Source organism: Alligator sinensis, unplaced genomic scaffold, assembly GCF_000455745.1.
Source record: "Alligator sinensis unplaced genomic scaffold, ASM45574v1 scaffold737_1, whole genome shotgun sequence".
In the NCBI taxonomy this organism is placed as follows: Eukaryota; Metazoa; Chordata; order Crocodylia; family Alligatoridae; genus Alligator; species Alligator sinensis.
Window position 1 is genome coordinate 1,787,778 of NW_005841930.1, and position 25,938 is coordinate 1,813,715.

The 25,938-nt window shown below is 44.6% G+C and overlaps 1 protein-coding gene across 3 annotated transcripts in view; it reads left to right on the forward strand.

The window, feature by feature from the left end:
• Positions 1–289: 289 nt before the first annotated feature.
• The window catches only part of TRAF3IP2 (TRAF3 interacting protein 2), a 60,917-nt gene continuing 35,268 nt past the window's right edge, over positions 290–25,938 (forward strand). Inside the window, exons 1-4 of one of the 3 annotated variants that reach the window (XM_006019473.3) lie at positions 290–396; positions 1,128–1,292; positions 12,739–12,814; positions 13,940–14,725. In XM_006019473.3, coding sequence (XP_006019535.1) covers positions 12,799–12,814; positions 13,940–14,725 — 802 coding nt within the window. In that variant the 5' untranslated portion in view covers positions 290–396; positions 1,128–1,292; positions 12,739–12,798. Of the gene's footprint in view, positions 397–1,095; positions 1,293–12,738; positions 12,815–13,939; positions 14,726–25,938 lie in introns of those variants that run through there. The other 2 variants (XM_014517896.2, XM_025198842.1) reach the window with 2 other exon arrangements.

A 25,938-nucleotide genomic window follows, 5' to 3' on the forward strand; every position in this document is an offset into this window, starting at 1 on the left:
GTGCCCGTAAACTTTGCTTCATTTTAAAGTCTACGGGGAGCAAATACGCCAGACTATCAGGAAGCTGAGAGGTCATGGGCTCTTCCAGGTGTAACCAAATTCACATGCTGAAGTCCCAGTTAAACTCAGCATTCAGTGGCAGGCTCTTTACCAAGATGTTGATACAATGGGAGGGAGTTCAGAAAAGAGTAGTACAAACAATCACGCAGCTGGAGGAATTGACTTCTGAGGGATGATTTAAATAGCTACATCTGCATAGCTTGGCTAAGTAACAATTAAGGGGGAATGTGATGGCAGCTTGCAAAGATTCACAGGGTAAAACAGATCTGAGAAGTGACTTAATGTTGTACCCAGGAGCATAAGGATGGATGATAGGGTGAAATAAGAAAGGAAAGTGTAGGTTAAACATAAGGAAAGACTTTCTGATCATGAGATCCTCTGGACTTGGGAGCTGTGGCAGCTGCTTTTCCTAGGACACAGAGCTGGAGAGAGCATTACAGAATGTATTGTGGAAACCAATGCTGCCTTGGCAGAAAGACAACTGGGATGATTCAGTGTCTCTAAAAAAGTCTATCGCAGTGTCGCCAGCTCCTATGATACTTGATGTTTTACTCAAGTCCCAGCAGCTAGATGCATGTGAATGCATGAAACTGTCCGTTCTCATTTCATATCAAAAATAAGTTTCAAACTGTTAGTTTTGCAGGGGCAAGCACACGCACACGTTGAGTGTGCCCTAAAGACAGAATACCAGAAAACAAAAACAAAACAAAAACATTTAAAATCAAGGAATTGTTTAGTTAACCTTGGAAGTTTCTGGGTGGTCTCAATCCTCATATGCTAAGGGTGACAGTGTGTCTTTTAACAAAATAAAACAAAAATGAGAGATGCCTTTTCCAGTCTTGCACAGTGTACTTAGAAATCAGACTGGATTTTCCCTACTCTTCCTTAGCTGTTTAGTTTAAAAGAAAGCAGCCCGGCTTCCTAGGGGAATGATATTTTGAGGGGTTTTTTTAACTTCAAACTGGCTTTCCTCTGTTACTGATTCACTCCCCCACAGGGAGATTTTCAGGCTGAGGCTTTCCACGTCTGCTTTGTAATTTGCATACATGGTTCACTTCCTGCTGCAGAGCCTGTTCTACTGCTTACCTGGGAGAGGGAGAGTGTCGTAAAAGAGGGAAAAGACAGCCAGGAGAAAAACAGAGAGAGGGAGAGGAGAAGAGTGTGGGGGAGACGGCCCTAGTGTCTCCCACTCCTCCCTGGTCAATCCAGATCCAGCCCTTTCTGGCCCCAAGGTAAGCTCTTCTAGAGATACTGCTCCTCCCTCTCCCCTCCCTTGCTTGTTATTCACTACTGACCCACTTTGTGCCTCTTGTTTTTCTTTCTGGCTTCTAACTTCCTCCAGCGCTACCCATTTTTTCTCCCATAGCAACTGGACAAGTTTTAGCTACTTTGGTTACACTGTTATAGCTACTTTGCAGCTGGATAGCAGGATTATTTTGAGTAAATGCTGGGAACGGACAACACTCCAGCAAACAGTGCTTAGATGTGATCCTAGGTATTGTATGGCCACCTGAAAATCATGCAGCCGAGGCCTGAACCTGGCAGGACGCTCCACAGATGTATAGGCAGGAGGGCAGGTTACAAGGACCCCTTCACCTCTGCCCTTTGTGCCCTCCCATACTTTGCGGTCAGCCAGAGATCCTGTCTCAGAAGAGAGGCATAGTAGCTCTGTGTCCCAGGAGCTTCCAGCGGCATTGTGGCCCAGCTGGGGAAGCATGATTTTATACAGCTTCCTTCGTAGGCCCACGCTTACTGCACACAACCTCCTCCATGATGAGGGGTTGTGTCTGATAATCTAGGAGTCACCCAGAGAGAAGGAATCATTATGGAAAATGATAAAGAAATAGTCTCCTAGGTAATACAGTCCTACTGGATGTTTAGGACAGAGAAATTGTAAGCGATCTGTTATTGTTAAAAAAAAATCCAACATGTAAAGAGTCCAAGAGGAGGAGGACAAGGAGGAGGGAGTGACAGGCCTTGTCTGTCTCATTAACTTCCTTTTCAGCAGACCCAGTTTTGTAACTCCTCACTATCTCCTGCTGACTGGTGAGAACTGACTCTATCCTACCAGCCACAGCTCTTAACATGCAGGAATCCGAGTACTGAAAAATCAAGCCCCTGCTTAGATTTAAGACTGGTCTATGCTTAAAATTTATATTAGCAGAGGTAAGTCAGTTAGGGGAATGATTTTTTTTTAATTATTATTATTATTATTACCAACAGAGCTATGGTGATACAAGTCCCAGTGTAAACAGTTATACCCACAAAAATGCTTTTATTTGTATAACTTATTTCATGGAGGGAACCAGCATAGGCTTCCCTGGCAGAAGTACTTTTTCACTGTGATTCGTCAGGCTTATAGCAGAAGAATTTGCTGGCATATAGGTATACAGGACACAGGGGCCCAGATGGAAGGAAATGACAAAACACTTTCCTGTCTCCCTTTGCTCAAACAAAGCAATTGGGGCAGGGAGAGAAGTTGGCAAACCTGAGTTCTTCCTGTCATCCCTTTATGTTTGTCCAGCACATTGTTAAACGTGCAGCCTGGCGGATATTATCCATAGCACTGATTTATGCATTTGACTTTGGGAATGTATTTGGTTTCTGCAAACTGGTGTTCAAGGCAGTTGGTTGCAACCAATGACTACAGAGGGTATGTCTGAGAACACCGAGCTGGTCGCTCCTCACTGTCAGATTGTCATAACAGCTTAGAGCACAATAGTACAATGTCACAGCTGTGCCTTAGATAATACAAGCACTTGTGAGGGGCTCAGGCTTGGAAAGAACTTTTCTGTTTTTCTTTTTATCTACCCATGACGACTAGGTGCAGAGAGTGACTGAGGGTACTAGTACTGTGTTAAGGACACGTGGCAGTATCTGCCTAGTTGAGCTTGATCATTTGGCATCTTTAGGTACAGTTATAAAAAGGATTATATGATGTAATTGCTTGCCACAGCAAGGGACTGGATTCAGTGACCCAGGTTTTTCTGTGTTCTTATGGGAAGCTAGAAGCCAGCTTTCACTATATAACTCTGTTTTAGTAGCCTTGTCATGTTGGTGTGGAAAATTGATCTGGCCTAACTATTTAGTCTGGAGCCAAAAGAGACTGGATCTGCCAAGTGTGAAGATGATGCACCAAATACCCCTAAGTTACAAGTGCAATTGTGATTTCTTACTTGTACTTTGGTCTTCCTTTGTTTCAGAAGTGGCTTGTTGCTACCTCATCAGTAAAGCATAAGGACCAGGCAGAATTCCAGTCCCTAATACTCAGGAGAGCACAGGGACAGCTCCATGACTACTTCCTCAAGAGGGGCAGGGCAGCAACTTAAAGGGACAGAAGGCACGTCTATATGTGCAATTAATGCACCTGAATTTTCTGCATATTATTGATCCTGATCCCCAGGTGGCAGGGAGACAGCTGTCCCTGCAACCAGCACAGCTTTCCCGGCCACATGGAGATTGGACAGGTCCCAATCCTCATGTGGCAGGGAGACAACTGTCCCTGGAGCTGGCACAGCTCCTCCCCGCATTGAGGCTTAGCCAGGCAGGCGCAGGCTCCTTGCTCTCTGGGCTGACCAAGAGCAAGTTGCTCCTGGTCAACGTCTACATGTGTCCTATGGCACATTAGCTAATGCACCACTTATCTAGTACCTGTATATGTTGGTACTAGCAAACGGTGCATTGGACTAATACAATGCACAGTAAGTCCCATGTACGTGTAGATGGTGATGCTTTATTGCACATTAGGCTAGTCTAATGCACAGTAAAACTTTTTGTGTAGATGTTTCCAGAGACATAGAGTAAGGAGAGCTGTTGCTCCCCTTATTTCATCCAGGATTGTTGGGTAGTAATGTGAGCTCTTTCCTTAGTGGCTAGAGAGCACCAAGAGATTCTGACTCAACACAGAATGCCTTTGCTTTTTAACTTGGTGCAGTACCTCAATACTGCATAGGCAAAGCCGAGGAGAGGGGCTGTCCAGTATACTGAGAATACCTTCCATTTCAAAGCATCTCATAAAAGGCAATCTTTTGATAAGCCAAGAAAAAATTACATTAAAATCAATAGTTCAGTGGTGAGAGTTAAGACTGTTAAATCTGCAACAACAAAACATCCATTTCCGTATACTTTGCATGAATGTGTGTGTGGTTTAGGCAGGTGAGTTAGAGTTATGATATCTGACACTATCTCTTTTTGGTTCTTAAGTGAGTAAATACAGGGTGCATGTTCGACAGTTTTCCTGGGATACAGAACCTTCAGCACTGGCTGAACTAATATGTGAAAATAGTAAACAACCAAATAAATATTATCAGCATGGAGAAGGAACATTGCTTCAGACTGTGTGGGTGCATCTACACATGATATTAATATGATGCAAGAAACTGGTGCAGTTCATGCTGGAATTTATTGCTCCTGAGTGCAGAATTTACATGTGCGCCTGGGACCACAGCCCATTGAGCCAGGGCAGCGAAGCCCCAGGGGTTGGCCTGCCAGCCCAGGACTGCTCCCCGTCCAGCTCAACATGCTGCAGAAGTGCTGGCTGGGGCATGTGGGTGCTTATGCCCCAGCCAGCTCCAGTTATGTGCATTGTGGTGGAGTAAATAACTCTGCCATAGAATAGTATTTGTATTGGGCAGTACTATCCTACAGTGGAGTTAATTTGTTTACTCTGGCCTAATAGCACTACTGGTGTAGACAATGACGCATTACTGTGGGACTAATTAGGCAACTCTTACTGTAGAGTTTCGTATAGATGCTCCCTATATTTCTTTAATTCTATAGCAGCTAAAGGACACCATGTGCTTCCCGGAAGCACAACAAAAAATAGTCCCTGCTACAAAGAGCTAAGAATCTACATTCACACAGGACTCTGTGCTTTTGTCTTCATTATGGAATGTACCCATTGGTGACAAGTGTAAGCAATGAGCTCAGCTGAACACTTTTTCCTGCCAAGGCCAAACTGTTCAGCTCAGTTTTCTATGACCTTGGCCATTTGATTTATAGGCCCCACGTGGTTCACAGGTTTGCACTGCATACTGCTGAAAGGATTTCTTCCTGACTATGCTTGCTTGTAGAAGGTTGTATCTTATTTTTCTATGGAACAAGTGTAGCATTTCACTGTACCCACAATTATGTATCCCCCACCTTTATAGTATCTGAGCACCAAACAGATGGGGAACTTGGGCACAAAGGGACTGAATGATGGGTAGCCAGGCCTGGGGGTCACTTGGGTGTTTGAGGGGCTGGCCAGGATTGGGAGGAATGAGTAAAATTGAGGTGCAGACCACTAGGAAGTTAGGAAGTCAGTCCAGGAACAAGCTGAGTCAGGAAACTGGAGGGTCAGGCAAAGCGCAGAGTCAGAGGGCAAGCCAAGTCAGGTAGCCAGAAGATCACGCAGAGAACCGGGTCCAGGGATAAACCAAGTTAGGTAGCTAAAGGAGGCAACAGAGCATGGAGTCAGAGGGCAAGCTGGATAAGGTAGCCAGGAGATCAGCTGGAGGGCAGATCAAGTCATAGGACCAACAAAGCACTCTAGATAGGAATTGATCCCTATTGCCCAGACACTTCCTCTTCTTGGTCAGGGTTTTATAGGGGGGGAGTGAAGAGTTTGCTGACCCTGGCCCACCACTGCAGGGGCATGAAGTGGGCGGGTAACCAGACCTAGAGGTAGATTTCTGGCCAGGTTTGCTGAGCCTGAGTAGTTGGTTTGAGAGGTGGCGGACTGGGGTAAGTGGCTGATCTGGACAGGCTGAAGTGCTGGGTTTGAGAGGCAGCCTGATAGTGACTGGCTCAAAGGTGCACTGGATACTTGTGGTGGATCAGGAAATGAACCCCAGTTCTAGGCTAGCAACCTAGTAGGAAGTTGTTGTCCCACTTATCTATATCTCTTCCATGTGGCTGACATATAAGCTAACTATCATCTTTCCCTTCATTTGCATCCAACCATTTAAAAAACAGTACAATTTATCTGCCCGCACCCACTCCAGCTCCATGGCCCCATCCTACATAGGAAGGTTTGGTGAGCTGTTGTATGGGGGGGAGCAGGGTACTGAACCAGCCTACAACCGCTCCTCAAAACCCCCTATGTGGCCTGTGGGCCCAAATAATTGCCCACCCCATTCTAGTGGCTACTGTACAGAAAGACAACTTGTTCCTTTTTCTCCCTTTCTTTATTCTCCCTTCTCTGAAAATGACTGAGAATGAAAACACACTTTTGTTATATGTTGCCACTTCTTCCTCTCTGTTGTCAGAAGTTCCCTAATCAAAACCAGGCAGTTAGAAGCCTTCTTTAGGGGATCTGGATCTTGACAAATCTTCAAATTGGGAAAGACATGGGATACTTTGCAGCTGCCTGTGAAAACTGGAGGGAAAAAAACCTCACCCTGTAAAAATGGGCCTGAACCCAACCCTCGTATTAAAAACTCTCTCCAATTTTTCTCTCATTAGAGGAATTCAATCCTAGTTTCAAATTTTGTTGTTTGGACCCATCTATACTAACCTGAGAATGTTTTCTCTGTTCCCTACATCATCTATTTACTTTCTCTGCTGATGTTTCCCTTGGACACCCAAAGCCAACTGCGTCCAGAACAAGAGTGTGAGGCATTCATTTCAGTGTGAATATTGCTGCACATGATTGTTTCAGCAAGGTATTCAATACTCCCTTGCTTCTGAAGTTTTCAATTTTTCTGGCAGTCTAAATGGAAGAACTTCTGTAAATCTGGGAACTTTCGCAAGTCAGCTTGGAAGAGTTTGTTCACAAGAGTTTGTTTCACTGCCAAACAGCTCACTTAAGACCAGCTCACCAAGATTATCTATTAAATTAATGCATTTTATGAAACTTTGTGTATGCATAGGTGAAAGGAAAGAAAAAAAGGTTCTGTTAAAATAATGTTTACCCGTTGTTTTCAAGGTTTTTTTCTGCCAGAATACACATGCTCTATAAAGAAAAGGCCTCATTTCATAATTTGAGACCCAAACAAGAATTTGGGCTGGTTATTGGTAACCGTCTATATTGTCTGAGGTATATGGAGGATGTTGAATTTCTGCAGCTGTCATTATGAAGATATGTTTGGAGCTGAGATTGGGTCTAAGCTACATTTCCTGGTGGTCTCAGTGCTAGAAGAGTGCTATCAGTTGCTGAGTATATTTTGATGTACTGAAGAACTCCTTTGTCTTAGTTCTTGGCTACTGGGGTCCCAGGCAAGTTATTTGTCTCTCATATGCTTAACACTACATTTTTTACATGGAAACAGAGGGGACGTCTACCGAAGACACATTACTGTGCAGCAGACTAATTTGCTGCACAGTAAAGCATCACTGTCTATACATGCATGGCAATTAGGGTGCAGTAGACTAATTTACTGTGCTGTCAGATAGTTCCGTCAGATACAAGTGGTATCCAGCAGCGCAGTACATTAATGTGCTTAAACATACATGTAGATGGTGATGTTGGGATTAGTTTACTCCAACTCAAATTGAAGTGGAGTATATTCAGTCACATTAATTGCATATGTAGATGCACCCAGAAAGATTTAAAAGAAAATTGGATGAAATTCTACAGCATAAGACTACATAACATAATAGGATCAAGGCCTCAGATTTATGACTTTCCAAAACCTGGGATCTCCAGCTGTATATTAACATCATACTGAATCACTTATTCAGTATTGACTTGAGAGAGAGATTTTTAAGTGAACCATCATTTCCAACAGCATCCAGGGTTTTCTTTAGGAAATTTCCATCCATGTAATATTTGTATGTACTGCCAGCATTGCCCCAAAAGCATCTAGGGGTATTTTCTGTGAGGAGGTCCTGATATTTAAAAGCTGATTTTTCCAGACAAACCAATGAGAAAAGGCACTTCCTTCCTTTCTTTATGTCTGTCTGCCTTTATACCTGGTCATCACCATGGTAGGGGCTATCTTCTCAATTATAGCGAATCCTTTTTGGTATATCAGTGTGCAGTCTTGGGCACCAGTGTGCCAGCCAGACAGGGTCCATTTGAAGCACTGCTTAAGCATTGAAAACTTCTGACTACAATACCCAAAATCTTACAAAATGATGTGGGTGGAGTCCCATCTGCTTTGAGTTTGCTCAGTGTTGTTTGTCAGCTATCTTGTGTAATCTTTTAACATTTTTATCTTGTATTCTACAGGAAGGAAATAAAGCCTTTATACATATATTAAATAGATTCAAGAAATTAATAAGCGCATATCCAAATATGATCTGTTCTCAAAGGCCAGCCAACCGAAAAAGAGGCCACTGTAATGCCTATCTTTAAAAAAATAATTTTAGTTGGTTGACAGCACTAAATGTATTGCCTACAATCTTAAAAGTGAGTCATTCTACAAAATGGAGGAAAGATAAATATACCTAATAGTGAACCTGAAGCAAATAAGCAGTACTTGTTTTTCCCTTAGACTTTGTCTGCCATTAAATTTGTACTTCACAAGTACCCAGAAGAAGCGAATATTCCAACTGAAATAAGAAATAAATGTATAAATAAAACCCTATGCATGTAGCCTCCAGAGGTGGTTGATACTTTTTCATTTGTTTCATACTTTTCAATACTTTTCATTTGAAGTCCAATCCAAAGACCACTGAAGTCAATGGAAAAATGTAAAGAATCAGACTTTGGATTCTTCCCAAAGATCCATTCCCTCATGAAATTTGGAAATGTTATTGGTTTGGGTATTAAGCTGAAGACTGCTAAAGACAAAAGTTCCAGGTTGGAATTGTTTAATATGACCATGTTTGAGGCCATCAAAGAAATTATAGGCAGACTCAGACCTAGTCAGTTTGGCTGCTTACAGACATTTGGGGGGGGATAAGCACTTTACTTTCAGCTCGGTGCACCCCTGCACTGAGCACAACACATGCCCAGAAGAGGCATCACCTTAGTTTCACCCAGCTCACTCAACATCTGTATAGATTGTGCGCTTCAGCAAAGGTTTTTGGCACTTTCATCTAATAGTTGATTCAATCAGCTATTAGATGAAAGTGCCAAAAAGCCCAACTGAAGCACCTGGTCTATACGGATGCTGGGGAGTTGAGTCAAACCAATGCATTTCCTCTTTCAGTAAAGCACTGTTTTGTTTGGGTTGGGGTTTTTTTTTGGGGGGGGGGGGGGGGAGCTTGGGAGGAGGGTTCACATCTGTCAGCAGCCTCTCTTTCTAGAAAGTGCTTTGTTCAAATATTAACTATATGGGCATGTCTACACAGGGCACATTAATGCACATTAGCCTAATTTAATATGCATTACAGGCACGCATCTACACATGCACACCCTTAATGTGCATTCAAATGGTGAAATTAGGTTAATCAGGCCCTCTCCCCTGCTCTCACAAGGGGGCAGGGCTGTATGCTAGGCAGGCAGCAGTGTCTGCTTTCCTGCCTACAAGGTGCTCTGTGTCCTCCAAATCCTGACCAACTGCAATTACTTAATGTGCATTAATGCATGTGTAGATGTGACCCAGCACTAACTTTAACGTTGGGTCTGCCCAGCCACTAGAGGCACATGGCAGGGCTGGATGGCAGGGGCACATGGCAGGCTGCACGACACTGCTAACGTTAGTGCCAAGTCCCTTCACATGTAGACACCTGCCAAAAATCGCTTAATGCGCATTAAATTTAGTCTCACTTAAATGCATGTGTAGATGCATCCAATGATTACTAAATGTGTTAAGCTAGTATAATTTATGACTTCAATCAAGTTGTGCCCATAATTTGACCCATATCTTTACAACCTGGATACCAATGAAAATTTATAATGAAAAGCCAGATCCTGAGGTGTTCTTACTATTCAGTGGTGCAAAGAGAGTCTGCAGCATGACTTGCATTTCCTCTTTAATCCAGGTCTTCTGCACATCTATATTATGCCATTGCATTGGATCAATGCTCAAGTGAGTAAATGAATAAAGATGCCTGGAGGTCCACAAATCATCCCTATTAATCCCTTAGGTACAGAGCAAGTACAAGCAAACACACCATGGCAGGAAGTCTGAAGGACAGATTGAGAGGCAGAAAGGCAATTGCTTTCAGAGGGAGCTAGGTACCTAATGGTTAGGTACTTCTGTAAAACTTGTTAGGAAGCTGTCTGCATCTTTACGTGCCCAAATACCTCTGTATATCTGGCCCTAATCCACATAGATATAATTAACCACATTATTGTGAAGACAAGTAGAAGGCAGGATAGATTTGCACCTTATAGGGTAACTAAAGTAGAAATCAGGAACATCATCTGGGAAATCCAGGACACTGCCCCCGCCCCACTCCCCTGCTCTCACAAGGGGGCAGGGCTGTATGCTAGGCAGGCAGCAGTGCCTGCTTTCCTGCCTACAAGGTGCTCTGTGTCCTTCAAATCCTGACCAAACTGCACCCTGTGCCCCTGCATTTCCAGGATGCCCATTATCATTCCCAAGCCAGCCAGGATCAGCCTCTGAAATCTGGGATTGTCCCAGCTAAAATGGAACATATGGTCACCCAAACGGAAGCTCACTTCATCCTAAACCATATATCCAGCTGAGTCTTTTGACTACAGTACAGTAACAATCCAACAAAAGTTCCTGAGTCCACTATTCTGTCCTCATTATTGCAAATAACAGGGTAATGCAAATCGCCATCTTAATCCTGTGCCACTTAGGAGAGCTCAGGGTTTTTCCTTTGCATGTTGTTATTATCAGAAGACAGTGATTCAACTAACAGTAGTAATGATATGTTTGTGGCTTAAGGGAAAAGAAACAGGAAATGTTGTATGATGTCGATAAACTTACTGTTGGGATTTCAAGCATGAATGCCTGTACTCAGAGGATTGGAGTGTTGTTGTATCTGCCTCTTTCCCAGATCTGAAGAAGGGAACTTTGCACCTGAACGCATGTCTAACATCTTTCCCAACTTATTTATTTAGTTCCTCCAATAAAAGATATTACTCAAAAAAGCCCTTGCTTCTGTAATAAAAGTAGCCAATTTAGCACTGCACTTTGATCTCTGACCTCTGTGTATCTGACAATGCACTTACAATGTACTGTGCATTAATCAACCAATCACTGCTATCAAGGCTTATACACACAGGGAAATTTTCAATGTGGTTATCCCACGGTAATCACACCAGTACGACTCAAATAATGACTCCAAGATCCCTTTCCACCTCTGTGCTTTCAAGAAGGGAACTCCCCAGCCTGTATGTATGCTGTGGATTCCTTCTCCCAAGGTGCAGCACCCTGCATTTGTCTACGTTGAACCCCATCCTATTCTCGTCTGCTAACTTTAGTAGTCTGTCTAAATCTAGTTGCAGCCTCTCTCTCCCTTCAAGTTTGTTCACCTCGCCCCACATCTTAGTGTCATCAGCAAACTTGGACAGCGTGCTTTCCACCCCCTCGTCCAAGTCGCTGATGAAGATGTTAAACAGTGCGGGCCCGAGGACTGAGCCCTGGGGGACCCCACTGCTCACATCTCGCCAGGTTGAGTACAACCCATCCACCACTACTTTCTGGGTGTGCCCCATCAGCCAATTTTTTACTCATTCAACTGTGTAGGCACAGTTGGCCCACCCATGTAGACACCTGATCAGCATAGAGGGCACAAGTACAGCTTTGTCTATGGACCATACAAATAGCAACTCACCCTGGTGATAGTACACTCCAGAATATGACCTTAAACCTTCATTTTGGGAGCCTCCTTGTCTTGTGCCTTGTGATGGTTTGAGTGGTTTTATCCCATTTAACATATTATGGCCTAAGTTGTTCTCTACAGGGTTGTTAGATTTGAAGCTTTTATAGGGTATTTGGTCACTGAGCTTCAGTGGACATCTTGTTTACATTATCATTTCAAAGGAAACCTCTTAAGGCTAACCCTGAAGTTCTCAAGACCAATTGAGACATGTCAGGACACACTGAGTGAGAAACCTTTATGTTGGACTTAGAAAGAATGTTCTGTGTATGCATTATGCATTGGGGCATGTTCTTGGACTTCCAATCAGCAGTACCATAATAAAGCATGTTTTGTAGCATGCTGCCTATGTAATAGTGGATGAAGATGCTATAGAGAAAACATCCAATCAAGCGAGTCATTTGATTGAACCAGGTTTCCTGATAAAGCCATAAGAGCAGTAATTTGCAACTCTAATCAATTCTGATATGGTATTTAACATTTCTTGTAGCCTGTGCACTAAATCTGCATTATTAGCTCCTCAGAAAGAAAAAAGAAAAAAACCTGAAGAAAAACAAAACATTCAAAATGTCTGTAACTTTACACTAACAGCATCCATGTGATATGGAATGAGTAACTGGTTGGAGTACAGGAAGAATTGGAGACTGGCTTTAACCATTAACCACAGATTGGTAATCCAAGCTGTTAAGCGGGGTTTTAGGGACAGTTTAAATTCAGGGAACTATTGGGGGGGGGCATCATTAATGAATCTGGAGCTGGCCATATTACTGGAATAGACTGAACCAAAATCCTGGATCTGAATCCTCTAAACTTCTTGTCTGGATGCAGAAATAATATGAGAGAGAACTTTCATATGATATTTCCAGCCTTAGCAGGAACACTAGGTTACAGAAAACCTAGTATCTTTTTTGTGAAATGTGGTTTTCAGAATTTCAACCAGTATTCTTTCTAAGACTCTTGAGATTGGATTATTAATTATGTTGTTCATAGGAATATTTTTTTCTTGTTTTCCAGTCTGTTGGAAAATTTTGGTACTGTATAGAGATCTGAACTGTATTTCTACAAACATTGGAAATGACCTCCGTCACAGGTTAGCCTAAAGTTCTTGCTCTATGAATTTGTTTCTTCATCATGTCAACCAAGCGGAGATGCATTGTTATTGTTGTCGGTTTCTAAAAACATATTTTCACTCTGTGATATTTTAGCTTTCAAGTTTCACTCTTTAATCTTGACTCATAATGTTGAAGATACGTTTGCCTTTTTATAATTTGTTTTTATAGTTGTTTGATCAGCTCTGGTATGAGGGACCAAGATAGATCCAAGAGATCTGTTCCAATAAAAATCAAGTCATCTAAAGGAACAGTTATAAAAAACTTTATTAAAAGCCTTAATTTGCAAGTACTGTAAGTGACTATAGAACTACTGAGTGTTAGTGATTCATACAAAATGGCTATTTCAGTTACAGCTGATAAGATTTTTTTTTAATCTGAAAAAAGGAAATGGTTGCATATAAAACAACAGGTTCTGGGAAAATGTTTACAACTATTAAAAATGGTTAAACACTTGAAATAACAATAGGATTAGAAAGCTGAAATTTTACAAATAGTTACAAACCTAAGAGAGAAAAAGATTACAATACCTGAGAGAGAAAGATATTCTTAATTGCTAAATTTGCTGAACTCAAAAATATTAAGTTCACTAACGGGTGGCCAGCCTGACAGCCCCAAGATCATACCGAAGTTTTCAGACACTAAGTTGTGAACTAGAAAGGGTTAGGTAACATCAATGGGCAGGACCCTCTGCTAAACTGAGGTTTAAAGTAAGAAGACCACAATGGAAGTTAAATTGCTCCTTTTATATTGCTCCTAATTGATTATGTGAAACAGCTTTAATGCTAATATGGAAAGCGGATCTATTTTATCATTTTGCAGTTAGGATAGATACAGTCAGTTCAGGACTGAACTTAAGTAATTTCATTTCCCTGTTCTTGTATGCTGTCTCACCTTTATCCTAGTCCTAAGCTTCTCTCACCTATGGCATTGCCTCACCCATTACCAGTTCCTCTAATTGTATTTCCCTTAGCCTAATTACTTGACTTTACTTGCCCTAGTTTATCCTAATCTACTCCTAAAAAGCATTCTAAAGCTTACTAAAATCCATGAGTTACCCAAGGAATGTAACTAGTTTTACATTGTTTATGTTTTCTCTTTTTTAGGTACCATGATGAGTCGAAGCATACCAGTCGAAGTTGACGAATCTGCATTCTGGGCCCCATTTCCAGAACAGTCACTGGAAGAGGCTTTGATGCCTTCTGATGAGAATATAGATAATTCGGAACCCTTAGGGCCTTACCCAGCCCAAATGTCTCATGCCATGGCCAGTCGGCCACATTTTGACAAACTCTCTGAACCTACATATTATCACCAGGCTATACCACACAATGTACGGGCTGAGGAGAATGACAGCAGCCTGTGGGTAAGGCATCAGGATTCTGGAAAAGATGTACCTTCCTGTTCTTCTGGTGAATCAGAGGTTGAAATGCTCCTATCTAAGCCTCATCTGTTGGCTATGGAAAAATCAAGCAAGCTGTTGAGATCTCAGCTTTCAACGGATTCTCCTGATACTGGCCACAACTCTAGTAAATCAAACAAAAGTTTATCTGATGCTTCCCAGAATTCACTTGATGATGAAAACCAAGAGAACTCACAGTCATATCAGCCCTTAGATGACAGAGCACCATTGGACCTACCAACTGTAGATACTGGATATGATTCTCAATCTCGAGATGTCATGGGCATCAGACATTTGGAACCTCCGCTACCACTTATATCTGGCTTTAACCGCCAGGACCTTCCAGGACCATTAATATCCAGAGAGTTTCCTGGTGTTGAACCTCAACGATGCCCTGTTTTCCAACGAGTGCCTCACCCTGATGTTTCTTCACAAGCTCCATGTCACCTTAGAAATCAGTGTCCGGTTGATCCATACTATCAGCCTCCATGTAAGTTAATCTAGTTGATTAGCCTTTAATATTCTTCTGTGGTATCACGGTCTTGGCTACAAACTATATTTTAACATATTAATATTAATTCTGTACTTCCTTCTCCACATGGTTATTATTGTTTTTTAGTACCTGCTTCTGATCCAAATATCTTCCCAGAAGAATGTCACCAAATGCTCTAATACAGAACCTCTAACTGAAATAAACTCATCACTAGAACTCACAGGGTATGTCTATACTGCTTCCATGGTGCTCTCAAGAGTGCCATCAGGAAGCCTCCATTCACCGCCCCTGCCCCCAGCTCCTGTTCATAGATTCATAGATTGTAGAGTTGGAAGGGACCACAATGGATCATCGTGTCCGACCCCCTGCCCCTGGCAGGAAAGAGGACCAAGGTCAGATGACCCCAGCCAGGTGACTATCTAGCCTGTTGCATATGTGGAAACAAGGCACTGAACCCCCCGTGAGGACACTTCCTGGTGCTACTCTCAAGCATGGCAAAGTCTTAAGAGCAGCACAGGGGGCATCTTCAGGGCAGCTTCACTGCTTCATTTCTAAGCTTGGTGCATGCCAGGCAAGTTGGTGGGGCATGCTTCTTGTCATTTGGCTTGACAGCATAGCAGAAGCAGTGTAAGACATATCCAGAGTTCATTCATGAGAACAAAGTCTGGTGATATTGCTTAGAAACAGTGCTTGCCCATCTGTGTTCCAGTAATCTCTTCCCTCACTGATATTTCATGTTCTGGTTATTTTCCTGCTTGCAACACTCATGCAGCAACATCCAATATCAGACTGAATCTCTGTTTCCACTGTAGATTTCTCTGCTTCCCTCTGGAATCTCTGAGGAACATTAGGGCTTACCCACTGAGAGCAGGAAAGGTGGTAGCCCTGATTTCCTGCACAGCAAATAGTGTCTGGCAGCCCTATGACTGGGCTAATCCACATAATTTTTTCTTTCTTTGACAAGAGTGCTGCATCAGTCTTCCTCATTTTTTTTCTCCTAGATTTCTCTGTCAGTTGAAATTAAAAGCTTGTGACTTCCAAGTTCCTAGTTTTAAAATAGGAACCTCTCAGCTACCCCCTGCTAATGAACATTTCACTGAAATGTAACAACTAAGCCTACAACATAAATTCACTGTGCTTTGTAGTGGCAACTTCAAGCATGCTGTGCCACTCTGGGCAGGCCGCCTCTTAAACCAGAAGCAGTATAACCACTTGGGAGTGGTGTAACTGGCAGCGTCACTCAGCCATGCTAATTAGTTTGCCTAAAGCAAAGCTATCCAACTGGTGGTATCTTCAATCTCCCCTTTTTGGATGCCTGGTGGATTCAGACACATCTAGATGCCATCAATTTCCTAGACCCCTTTCAGTCCAGTTTTCATTCTGGATATAGCACAGACAGATTGTGCTAACAGCTTTGGTTGATGGTCTTCACCTGGAGATCAACAGGGGAGATTTTGCCTTGCTGATTTTATACAATCTTTCTGTGACCTTTGATACTGTTAACCATGAGGTGCTGATAATTTATTTATATGACTTGGTGGGTATTCACAGGACAGCACTGAATTAGTTTTCTAGCATGGAGGTCCCAAAAGATGGTGATGGACAAGTGATATCATCCCCTCAGGACCTTTCCTGTGGGACTCCCCAGGGTTCCATCTCATTTATCCTCCTTCTCAATGTGTACATGAGGTCACAGGGCAAGATTGTGCCTGAGGTTTGGAGTGAGGTGCCATCAATATGCTGATGGTACCCAGCTCTACCTCTCCTTCTCTTCTGACCCAGGCCCTGCAGTTTTAGTACTTTCCCAGTGCCTTGCTGTGGTTGGGTACTAGATGCAGGTATAACGATGGAAACTGAATCCAGGCAAGACAGAGGTGAGGGTGGTAGGCAAAACATGTGACCTGGAGGGGACTGGGACACCTATCATTGATGGTGTTCAGCCTCCCTTTGTCACTCAGGTTTGCAGCCTTGAGGTTCTCCTGGATCTTCTGCTGCACCAGCATCTTCCGGAGGTGATCATAGCTTAAAGTCCCTTTTACCTACGTCATCTAGTGAGAAAGCTGCAACCTTTTCTTTCAGATTCTGATTTGGCCATCATCATCTATGCCTTTAGAACTTCAAGACTGAGCTACTACAATGCCCTCTATTGTGGAGCTGCCCTTGACAACCATCCAGAAGCTGCAGCTGATGCAGACCATGGAGGCCTGCCTTCTGGCAGGTGTGGGTCACTAGGAGCATGTAACTCCAATCCTCCAGCATCTACACTAGTTCCCAGTAGCTTTCTGGATGCATTTCAAGAGGGTTTTGTAGGTCAAAACCAGCATAAATGACTTGGAACCTACATACCTAAGGAACCACCTATGCTCCATCATGATCCCCAAGATCAGCTAAGAGCAACCTCCTTCACATATCAGTACTCCAAGTACACTTGGCAAAAACATGTGGGAGGTCATTCTCAGCAGCTGATCCTCTGCTCTGGAACTTCCTCCCTCTTGAGGCCCACCAGAGCCTGAGCCTGGACATCTTTCAGAGGTGCTACAAAACTGTTCTGTTGGGGCAGGCATTTAGCAAAACTAAGCTGAGATGTTATCTAGTGGGTCTCTCCTTTATTTTGATTTATTTTGTTATTTTTATTTATTCTAACTGCCATTTTAAATTTCTGTTTCCCTTGCTGTAAGCCACCATGAGCCTTGTTGGGAAGAGTGGCATGTAAATCACATGCATACATAAATTAATTAAGGGGTATATTAAGTTTACAGTGTATGCTCAAACAAGAGCAGGGTCTTGGCTCTTAAAGACTGAAAAGTAGTTTTCATTCTATTACTACTTATAACAGTAAGATAATATTTAAAATAAAGCTCAAGCAGGGGCATGCAGACTTCTGACCCTGTGTAGCAGATGTCTGATGCGGGATCAGTCTGCTCAATGCATACCACACAGGGTCAGAGTGTGGGGTCAGTCCATGGATGCAATCCAGTGCAATCCAGCTCATTGGCCCAACCCTGAATGCTTAGATCCAGCCAGATCCAGCCACGTGTTGTTACAATTTGGCATACTAGGCCACATTATCCAACCCCCAGGGCTCCTTGCAGTCCCAGAAATTTGGCAGCGGGGAGCAGCACTTCACGCTGCTACTGTTCCCCCACCAGCACATTTCCAGACAACTGGGGAGTCCTGCAGTTCAGGGGTTGAGCACCCCTGAGCTTAAGTATTCAACATTTTTGTCATCCTTCTATCATTATTATTATTTTTTAGTTTAGTTTATAACTGAGAGGGTACCACTGAGATTGGGGCCAAAAGCATAGTAAGATAATGTAGGCAGGTAGTCTCTAATCTTTGCAAGGCAGTGGGCAATGATGTTCAACAAGTAACCCACGCTGATCAACTTCGTATCTTGTCATCTTGACCATTAACCTCTTGAATCGTAGAAAATTAGGGTTGGAAGGGACCTTTAGAGGCCATTTAGTCCACCCCCTGCTCAAAGCAGGGCCATTCCCAACCAGATCATCCCAGCCAAAGCTTTGTCTAGCTGGGTATTGGTGGAAGCTCCATCCTTGGATTTTTCCACCTCCGAGTAACCTGTTCCAGTGTTCTACCAGCCTCCTAGTGAGAAAATTCTTCCTAATATCTGACCAAACTTCCACTGCTGTAACTTGAGACCATTGTTCCTTGTTCTGTTATCAGCCACCACTGAGAACAGTCTAGCTCCATTCTTTTGAACTCCCCTTCAGGTAGCTGAAGGCTGCTATTAAATCCCCTCTGTCTTCTTCTGTAAACTACATAAGCCCACTTCCCTCAGCCTCTCCTCATAAGTCATGTGCCCCAGCCCCCTAACCAATTGTGTTGCCCTGTACTCTCTCCAATTTATCTGCATCCTTTCTGTAGTGGGGAGGGCCAAAACTGAACACGGTACTCTAGATGTGGCCTCACCAGTGCTGAATAAAGGAGAATAAACACTTCCCTTGATCTGCTAGCAACACGCCTACCATTGCAGCCCAGCATGCTATTAGCCTTCTTCACGAGAAGGGCACACTGTTGGCTTATATTGAGTTTATTGTCCACTGTAATCCTGAGGTCCTTTTCTGCAGAGCTGCTGCCCAGCCAATCAGCCTCCAGCCTGTACCAGTGCATGGGATTGTTTCATCCTAAGTGCAGGATTTTGCACTTGTCTTCATTGAACTTCATGAGATTTCTTTTGGCCCAATCCTCCAATTTGTCTAAGTCTCTCTGAATCCTAGCCCTATCTTCCCAGCGTATCTACTACTCTGCCAGCTTGGTGTCATCTGCCAACTTGCTGAGGGTGTACTCTATGCTATCTTCCAGGTCAATGATGAAGACATTGAACAAAACCAGCCCCAGGACTGCCCCCTGAGTCACTCCACTTGTTCCCAGCTGCCACTAGACATTGAGCCATTGGTAGCTACCCTCTGAACCCAATGCTCCAGCCAGTTTTCTATCCACCTTATAGTCCATTCATCTAGCCCATACTTCCTTAGTTTGCCTGTGAGAATATTGTAGGAGACAGTATCAAAAGCCTTGCTAAAAATCAAGGTACACCACATCCACTGGTCTCCCCGCATCCACAGAGCCAGTCATCTCATCATAGAAGGCAATCACCTTTTTCGTCCTCCAAGTGCTTAGAAATGGATTCCTTGAGAATCTGCTTCATGATTTTTTTTCAGGGACTGAAGTGAGGCTGACTGGCCTGTAGTTCCCTGGATCCTCTCTTTACCTTTCACAAAGATGGCCGCTATGTTTGCCCTTTTTGCCCTTCTCCAATCATCCAGGACCACTCCCAATAGACATGAGTATTCAAAGATTATGCCCAGTGGCTCTGCAATCACATCAGCCAACTCCCTCAGCACCCTTGGGTGCATCCCATCCAGCCCCTTGGACTTGTATATGTCAAGTTTTTCTAAATAGTCCCTAACCTGTTCTTCCACTACTGTTGGCTTCTCACTTCCTTCCCAAACTGTACAGCCCAATGCTGTAGTCTGGGAACTGATCTTGTGTGTGAAGACTGAGGTGAAAAAGGCACTAAGCGCTTCAGCCTTTTCTGCATCCTCTGTCACAAGGTTGCCTCCCCCATTCAATAAAGGACCCACACTTTCCCTGATCCTCCTCTTGCTACCAACATCCTTGTAGAAACTGTTCTTGTTTCCCTTCATATCACTTGCTAGCTGCAACTCCAATTGCCCTTTGGCCTTCCTGACTTCATCCCTGCATTGATTTCCTAAGGTGGTGAACAAAGCAGAATGGTTGGGAAACCCTGTTATAGCCTATTCTTATTTTAGTGTATTTGTTCACATACAAGGAAACCTCACTAGTTACATTGTCTGTCATTAAAAACAACATGGGCTCAGCAATGGAAACCAATTATGAAGTTGAGTAAATTGAGCCAACACTGAACATAAACAACACATAAAACTATAAAACACATGGCCCACATTTGGCAAATACACAGACAGGAACCTTTTTTCCCTTATTTTTTAAGGATAACCCCCTCCTCCCCCCCAAAACACAAACAACAAACAGAAAGATGTTCCCTCCACAAGAAATTGGCATCCAGCCTGGAGGTACTGCAACACCAGGTCAGCATCAGGAGAGCCAGAGCCATCCCTGACACCCTCCCCTTGGTGCCAAAAATGTTTGATCTTAGCCAAAAGGCTGAGATCTACCTTTCCACCCCCACCCCCCCAAAATAAAAACATATATGAAAGGTGAATCAATACATCGGTCTGATATTGTTTCATAGTTTCATAGTTTCAGGGTCGGAAGGGACCTAATAGATCTTCTAGCCCGCCCCCCCGCCAGGGCGGGAGAACAACCCAAAAACACAAACAAAACCACTCACCCTAAAAACAAAAACGGGACTCAAATGAGTCCAGCCAGGTAAGTATCCAGCCTCTTCTTAAAGATCCCCAGGGTAGGGGCCAGCACCACCTCCCTTGGAAGTTGGTTCCAGCTCCTAGCCGCCCTAACTGTGAAGTAGTTTTTTCGGATGTCCAATCTGTACCTCCTCTCCATCAACTTGTGCCCATTACTCCTTGTTATGCCAGCGGGGGCTAGGGGAAACAGCGTCTCCCCCAAACCCTTCTGGTTCCCCCTAGTGAGTTTATAGACGGTCACCAGGTCCCCCCTCAGCCTTCTCTTGTGGAGGCTGAATAGGTTCAAGTCCCGCAGTCTCTCACTGTAGGGTCTGCCCTGTTGTCCCCGGATCATGCGGGTGGCCCTCCTCTGGACCCTCTCCATGTTGTCCACATCCCTCCTGAAATGGGGCGCACAGAACTGGACACAATACTCCAGCTGCGGCCTGACCAGCGTCGCATAGAGGGGGAGGATCACCTCCCTGGCTCTACTCGAGATGCACCTGTGGATGCACGACAAGGTCCGGTTAGCCCTGCCAACCATGACCTCGCATTGTCGGCCCATGTTCATCTTGGAGTCAATAATGACACCAAGATCCCTTTCCGCCTCCGTGCTCTCAAGTAGGGAGCTCCCCATCTTATAAGTGTGCTGCTGGTTCCTACTACCCAAGTGCAGCACCCTGCACTTGTCCGTATTGAAACGCATCCTGTTCCTGTCTGCCCACCCCTGTAACCTATCCAGATCCTTCTGCAATCTCTCTCTCCCTGCTAGCGTGCTCACCTCCCCCCAAATTTTGGTGTCATCAGCGAATTTAAACAGGTTGCTCTCCACCCCAACATCAAGATCGCTGATGAAGAAATTGAACAGCGCAGGCCCCAGGACCGAGCCCTGGGGGACTCCACTACCCACCTCCCCCCAAGTCGAATATGATCCATCCACCACCACCCTCTGAGTGCGACCCTTCAGCCAATCTGCAATCCATCTGACCGTGTAGGCATCTATGCCACAGTCGCCTAGTTTACTAATTAGGATGGGGTGAGAGACGGTGTCAAAGGCCTTGCTGAAGTCCAGAAAGACTACATCCACCGCGACACCTGCATCCATGGCCTTTGTGACCTGATCATAAAAGGCAATCAGGTTGGTCTGACATGATCTCCCCCTAATAAATCCATGCTGATTGCCCCTGAGCATCATCTCGGATGCCGGCCCATCACAAATGTGCTCCTTGATGATCTTCTCAAAGAGCTTCCCCAGGATTGAGGTAAGACTGACGGGCCTATAATTGCCCGGGTCCTCCCTTTTCCCTTTTTTGAAGATGGGGACCACATTAGCTACCTTCCAATCGTCTGGCACCTGGCCCAAGCACCACGATCGCTCGTAGAGCCGTGCCAGGGGCCCTGCAATAACCCCAGCCAGCTCCCTCAGCACCCTGGGGTGGAGAGCATCCGGACCCGCTGACTTGAACGCGTCCAGCCCCTCCAGAAGCTCTCTAACCCGGTCCTCCCCAACCTGAGGTCTGAAGGCGATCCCCTCGCGTCCGGCTTCTATCACAGCAGGGAAGTCCCGGTCCCTGCACAAGAAAACGGAGGTGAAGAATTGGTTAAAGAGGTCCGCTTTATCCTCTGACGCAACCACCAGATTGCCCCGCATATCCTGCAGGGGCCCCACATTACCCGGCGCCTTCTTCATCCTCCCAATATATTTGAAAAAGGACTTTTTGTTATCCTTAATCCTGGACGCTAATCCGAGCTCTATCTCCGCCTTGGCCTTCCTAACAGCCCGCCTGCAGGCCCGAGCAGAGGAGGTATACTCCTCTTTGGAGATTACACCCCCCTTCCACCGGGCGTACGCCACCCTTTTGGCAAGCAGGCATTCCCGGACACCCTTGGTGAGCCAGGGGGGCTTTTGGACACTCCTGCCCGCCTTGCTTCTTGTCGGGATGGACACCCCTTGGGCCCCGAGTATCGTTTCCTTAAGGAACGACCACTCCTCTTGGACGCTGAGTTCCTCTGCCCTCAAGGACCCCAGTTCCTCTCCCACTAATCTCCTCATCTCACTGAAGTTGGCCCTCCTGAAGTCTAGGGCCACCACCTTGCTGCGGGCCCTTGACACTCTACGCTGGATGGTGAATTCCAGCACGCGATGATCACTATTGCCCAGGTGGTCAAGAACCTGGAGGCCTCTTACCAGGTCGTCGCCTGCGGCCAGGACCAGGTCCAGCAGAGCATCTCCTCTGGTGGGACTGTGCACCTCCTGAATCAAGTGGAGGTCCTGCAACTCGGCCAAGAACCTCCTGGAGCGGTCCGTCCCGGCTGACTGCTCCTCCCAGCAGATGTCCGGGTAATTAAAATCGCCCATGACAACTACATCCCTTGCTTTTAGTGTCTCCGCAAGCTGGCCTGAAAATTCCCTGTCCAGCTCCTCCTCCTGATTGGGGGGTCTGTAATAGACCCCCACCGTCAAATCCCTCTCGCCTTGCCCCCCCTGGATCTTGACCCAGAGCACTTCAGCTCGCCCTTCCCCTGACCCCATACTGCTGGCAGAGGATGTGTAGTGCTCCTTGACATAAAGTCCCACCCCCCCCCCTGATACCCACAGGCATGCCAGAATAAGGAACATGGCTTTAAGTGAAGAGGTAATGTACAGGAAGAAAAAGTAACTATAGTATACTACATACAAGTAACTTTTTATATGTGGTTACATGTAGTTACCTGAAAGTCTGACCAAACTTATAGAAGTGATGCCACCAAATTTAATATTCACTTGTGCAAATACCTACAATGCAAATATCCAAATGACAAAACCAGCATGCACATGCTGATTAGGTTCTCAGAGCATATACTTGAGTTTATACCATTCTAGGCCCTTGGTGCTACTCAGGGAGAGCTTTAATGATACCTGTAGCAGTGCTAAGCACACACGGTAACAGAGAAGAGGCATAAACTTAGCTTGCTAGGCATCTTTTCACTAATCACTAGTTTAGGTTGATTACAAGTCTGCGCGAGATACACAGTGAGTCAACAGCCACTATAGCTCCATTCTTATACTAGTTTTGGGTTACAGAAGGACTTTACCAAGTGTCAAAACCAGCAGCATAGGGACCTAGCCAGGTGCCCGGTACACAGGGGCAGCAGTGACTTCCAGTTGCTGCTGCAGTTTACAATTGCAATCACATAGCTGTCAACAACCACTTTTTTTGCTTGTCCTTCCCCTGTCCCACCCATCCCACCCCAAGTCAGCGCCCAGGCTGGTTGCCATGTTTGCTCTGCCCGACTTATGCCACTGCCCAAAACCACAGTCTTGCTGATCGATTACACTGATGCTGTGAAGGTGCAGAAAACTGCCCTTTGGAGGCTGGTACCAACCCATCTTGACCTCATCAAGAAAGATGTCCTGAGTGTCCTCAGTCTGTTCTTATCCTTATGGGATGGTGTCCAATACTGCTTAATTCAGTAGTTCAGCTCTTTTCTGAACTTAGGGGACTTTCAGACACTAAGCCCTTCCTACCATCTTAAGTAAGCCTAAGCCTCTAGCTCAGCTAACACATGGGTCTAGCCAAGCTTTGCTTAGTACAACTCCCAGTCCCAGGGACATACTGGAGTTCACTTGTCTCCGCCCACCCCTTTTCTTGCCACTAATCCAAAGAAACAGAGGTGTCTCAGGGCTCCTCCAACTTGTACTGAATGCTACCAGTCCTCAAAGAAATCTGCTAACAGTAGAGAGCTGAAATACAGGAATGCTCTGGATGTACCCACTGCTCCTTCAGTCAACCCCTGTAAGGGGGCCATGTTGGGGCCTGGAGTGCAGCCCATTATGACTTACCTGCCAGATTCTATTGATTTGGAAGAAATAAAGGAAAATATTCTTAAAGTCTTGTAAATGCGAATCTGTTTCCATTTAGACTGCATTCTTCTGAAAGAAATCTGTACCTCCCCCACTTCCCTATAAGTAATGACAGAGAAAAAAGGAAACATTAATCAAACAGATTGAAATGACCTGGATAAGGGCCTCACCGGAAGGATCTAAAATGCTTCTGTGGTCACAAGAACAATTTTCATTCCATGTTTCTGGACTGCATAACATATTACTGAAATCACTAGACATTGGGAATGTAAGATCTCTTAATGGAAATATTATAGACTTGCAATTTGCTTAGGGCAGCAGTTTCTTTTAAAAAAACAACCTCTTACTAGTCTAAGAAAATCAAAAACTTATGTTTGGTCTTTATATAAAAAGTTCAGCCATTAACAGAGAGAATCCAGTAAACTGCATGCAGTGTAACAGTAGTAATCTGAGGTTAGTCCTACTTTTTAATATGGTTAGAAGTAAGCACATACCGGCCTGGTCCTGAGGAGATACCATAACAGACTTTCCAGCACAAATATTCACTTGCAGTTTGAAGCACTTTGAGCAATGTCGTAAATATGAAGCAGGTGCTAAAACTGGCTTAATTTTCAACTTGGATCCACCCACAGGTTTGGATTCTGCCCTTTTTTCCTCTTGTGCGACCCCACAGATATCCATGGGATTTCACAAGGTCCAGAACAATACAGAATTTGGCCTCGTGGAGTGTCTTTTGTTTTTGAGACCATTAGACATAGTTTGGCTGGGCTGTTGTGTTCCTCTTCTAACCCACTCACTGCTAATAGAGGCAGCAGCAGAGTGTTTCTTCCTCTACTCTTTCTTCCTTTACTTCCTTTACTCTAGACCACACCATAGATTTTAAAGCAGAAGGCTGAGGCCATGCCTATTTTTGATGCTAGGATGTAGGAGTGTATAGCACACCTTTTGTATCTTTCGACTTCTTTGGCACATATTGAAGTTAATCAACTGCAAGGCACCATTGGCTTCCGTGGAAGTTAAGTCAGTCCCCAAGCATATATTTTAAGCACTGTTGCATGTGAAGTTTGTGAAACAAAACTAGATAAATTCACCCAGTGGACCTCTACACATGGTTGATGTGCCCAGATAAAGTGCATAGGAATAAGTCCCTTTTATTAATCCCCCTTTTTATCCTGTGGCATTGCAGCACCTATGTGTTGATAATACATACAAACTAAATCAGTGTTGCTGTGAAACACACACATTAAGGACACAGCTTCCAAAAGTGACTTGTGATTTGGGTGAAAATGACCTTAGGAGAGACTGATTTTCAAGATGATCTGAGGATCTGCCTTCTAAAAATCAGCATCTTCAAATGTGTTTGCGCGCACTGTTCGCGCGCGCTGCCCGCGCGCGGCTCAGGAGCGCGGCTCCCTGCCGGGCGAGCTAAGGCGTCGCCGAAGGGCTTCCCCTCCGGATCCGCCTCAGCTGTGCTGCGCTCTCTACCCCACTTACCTTCG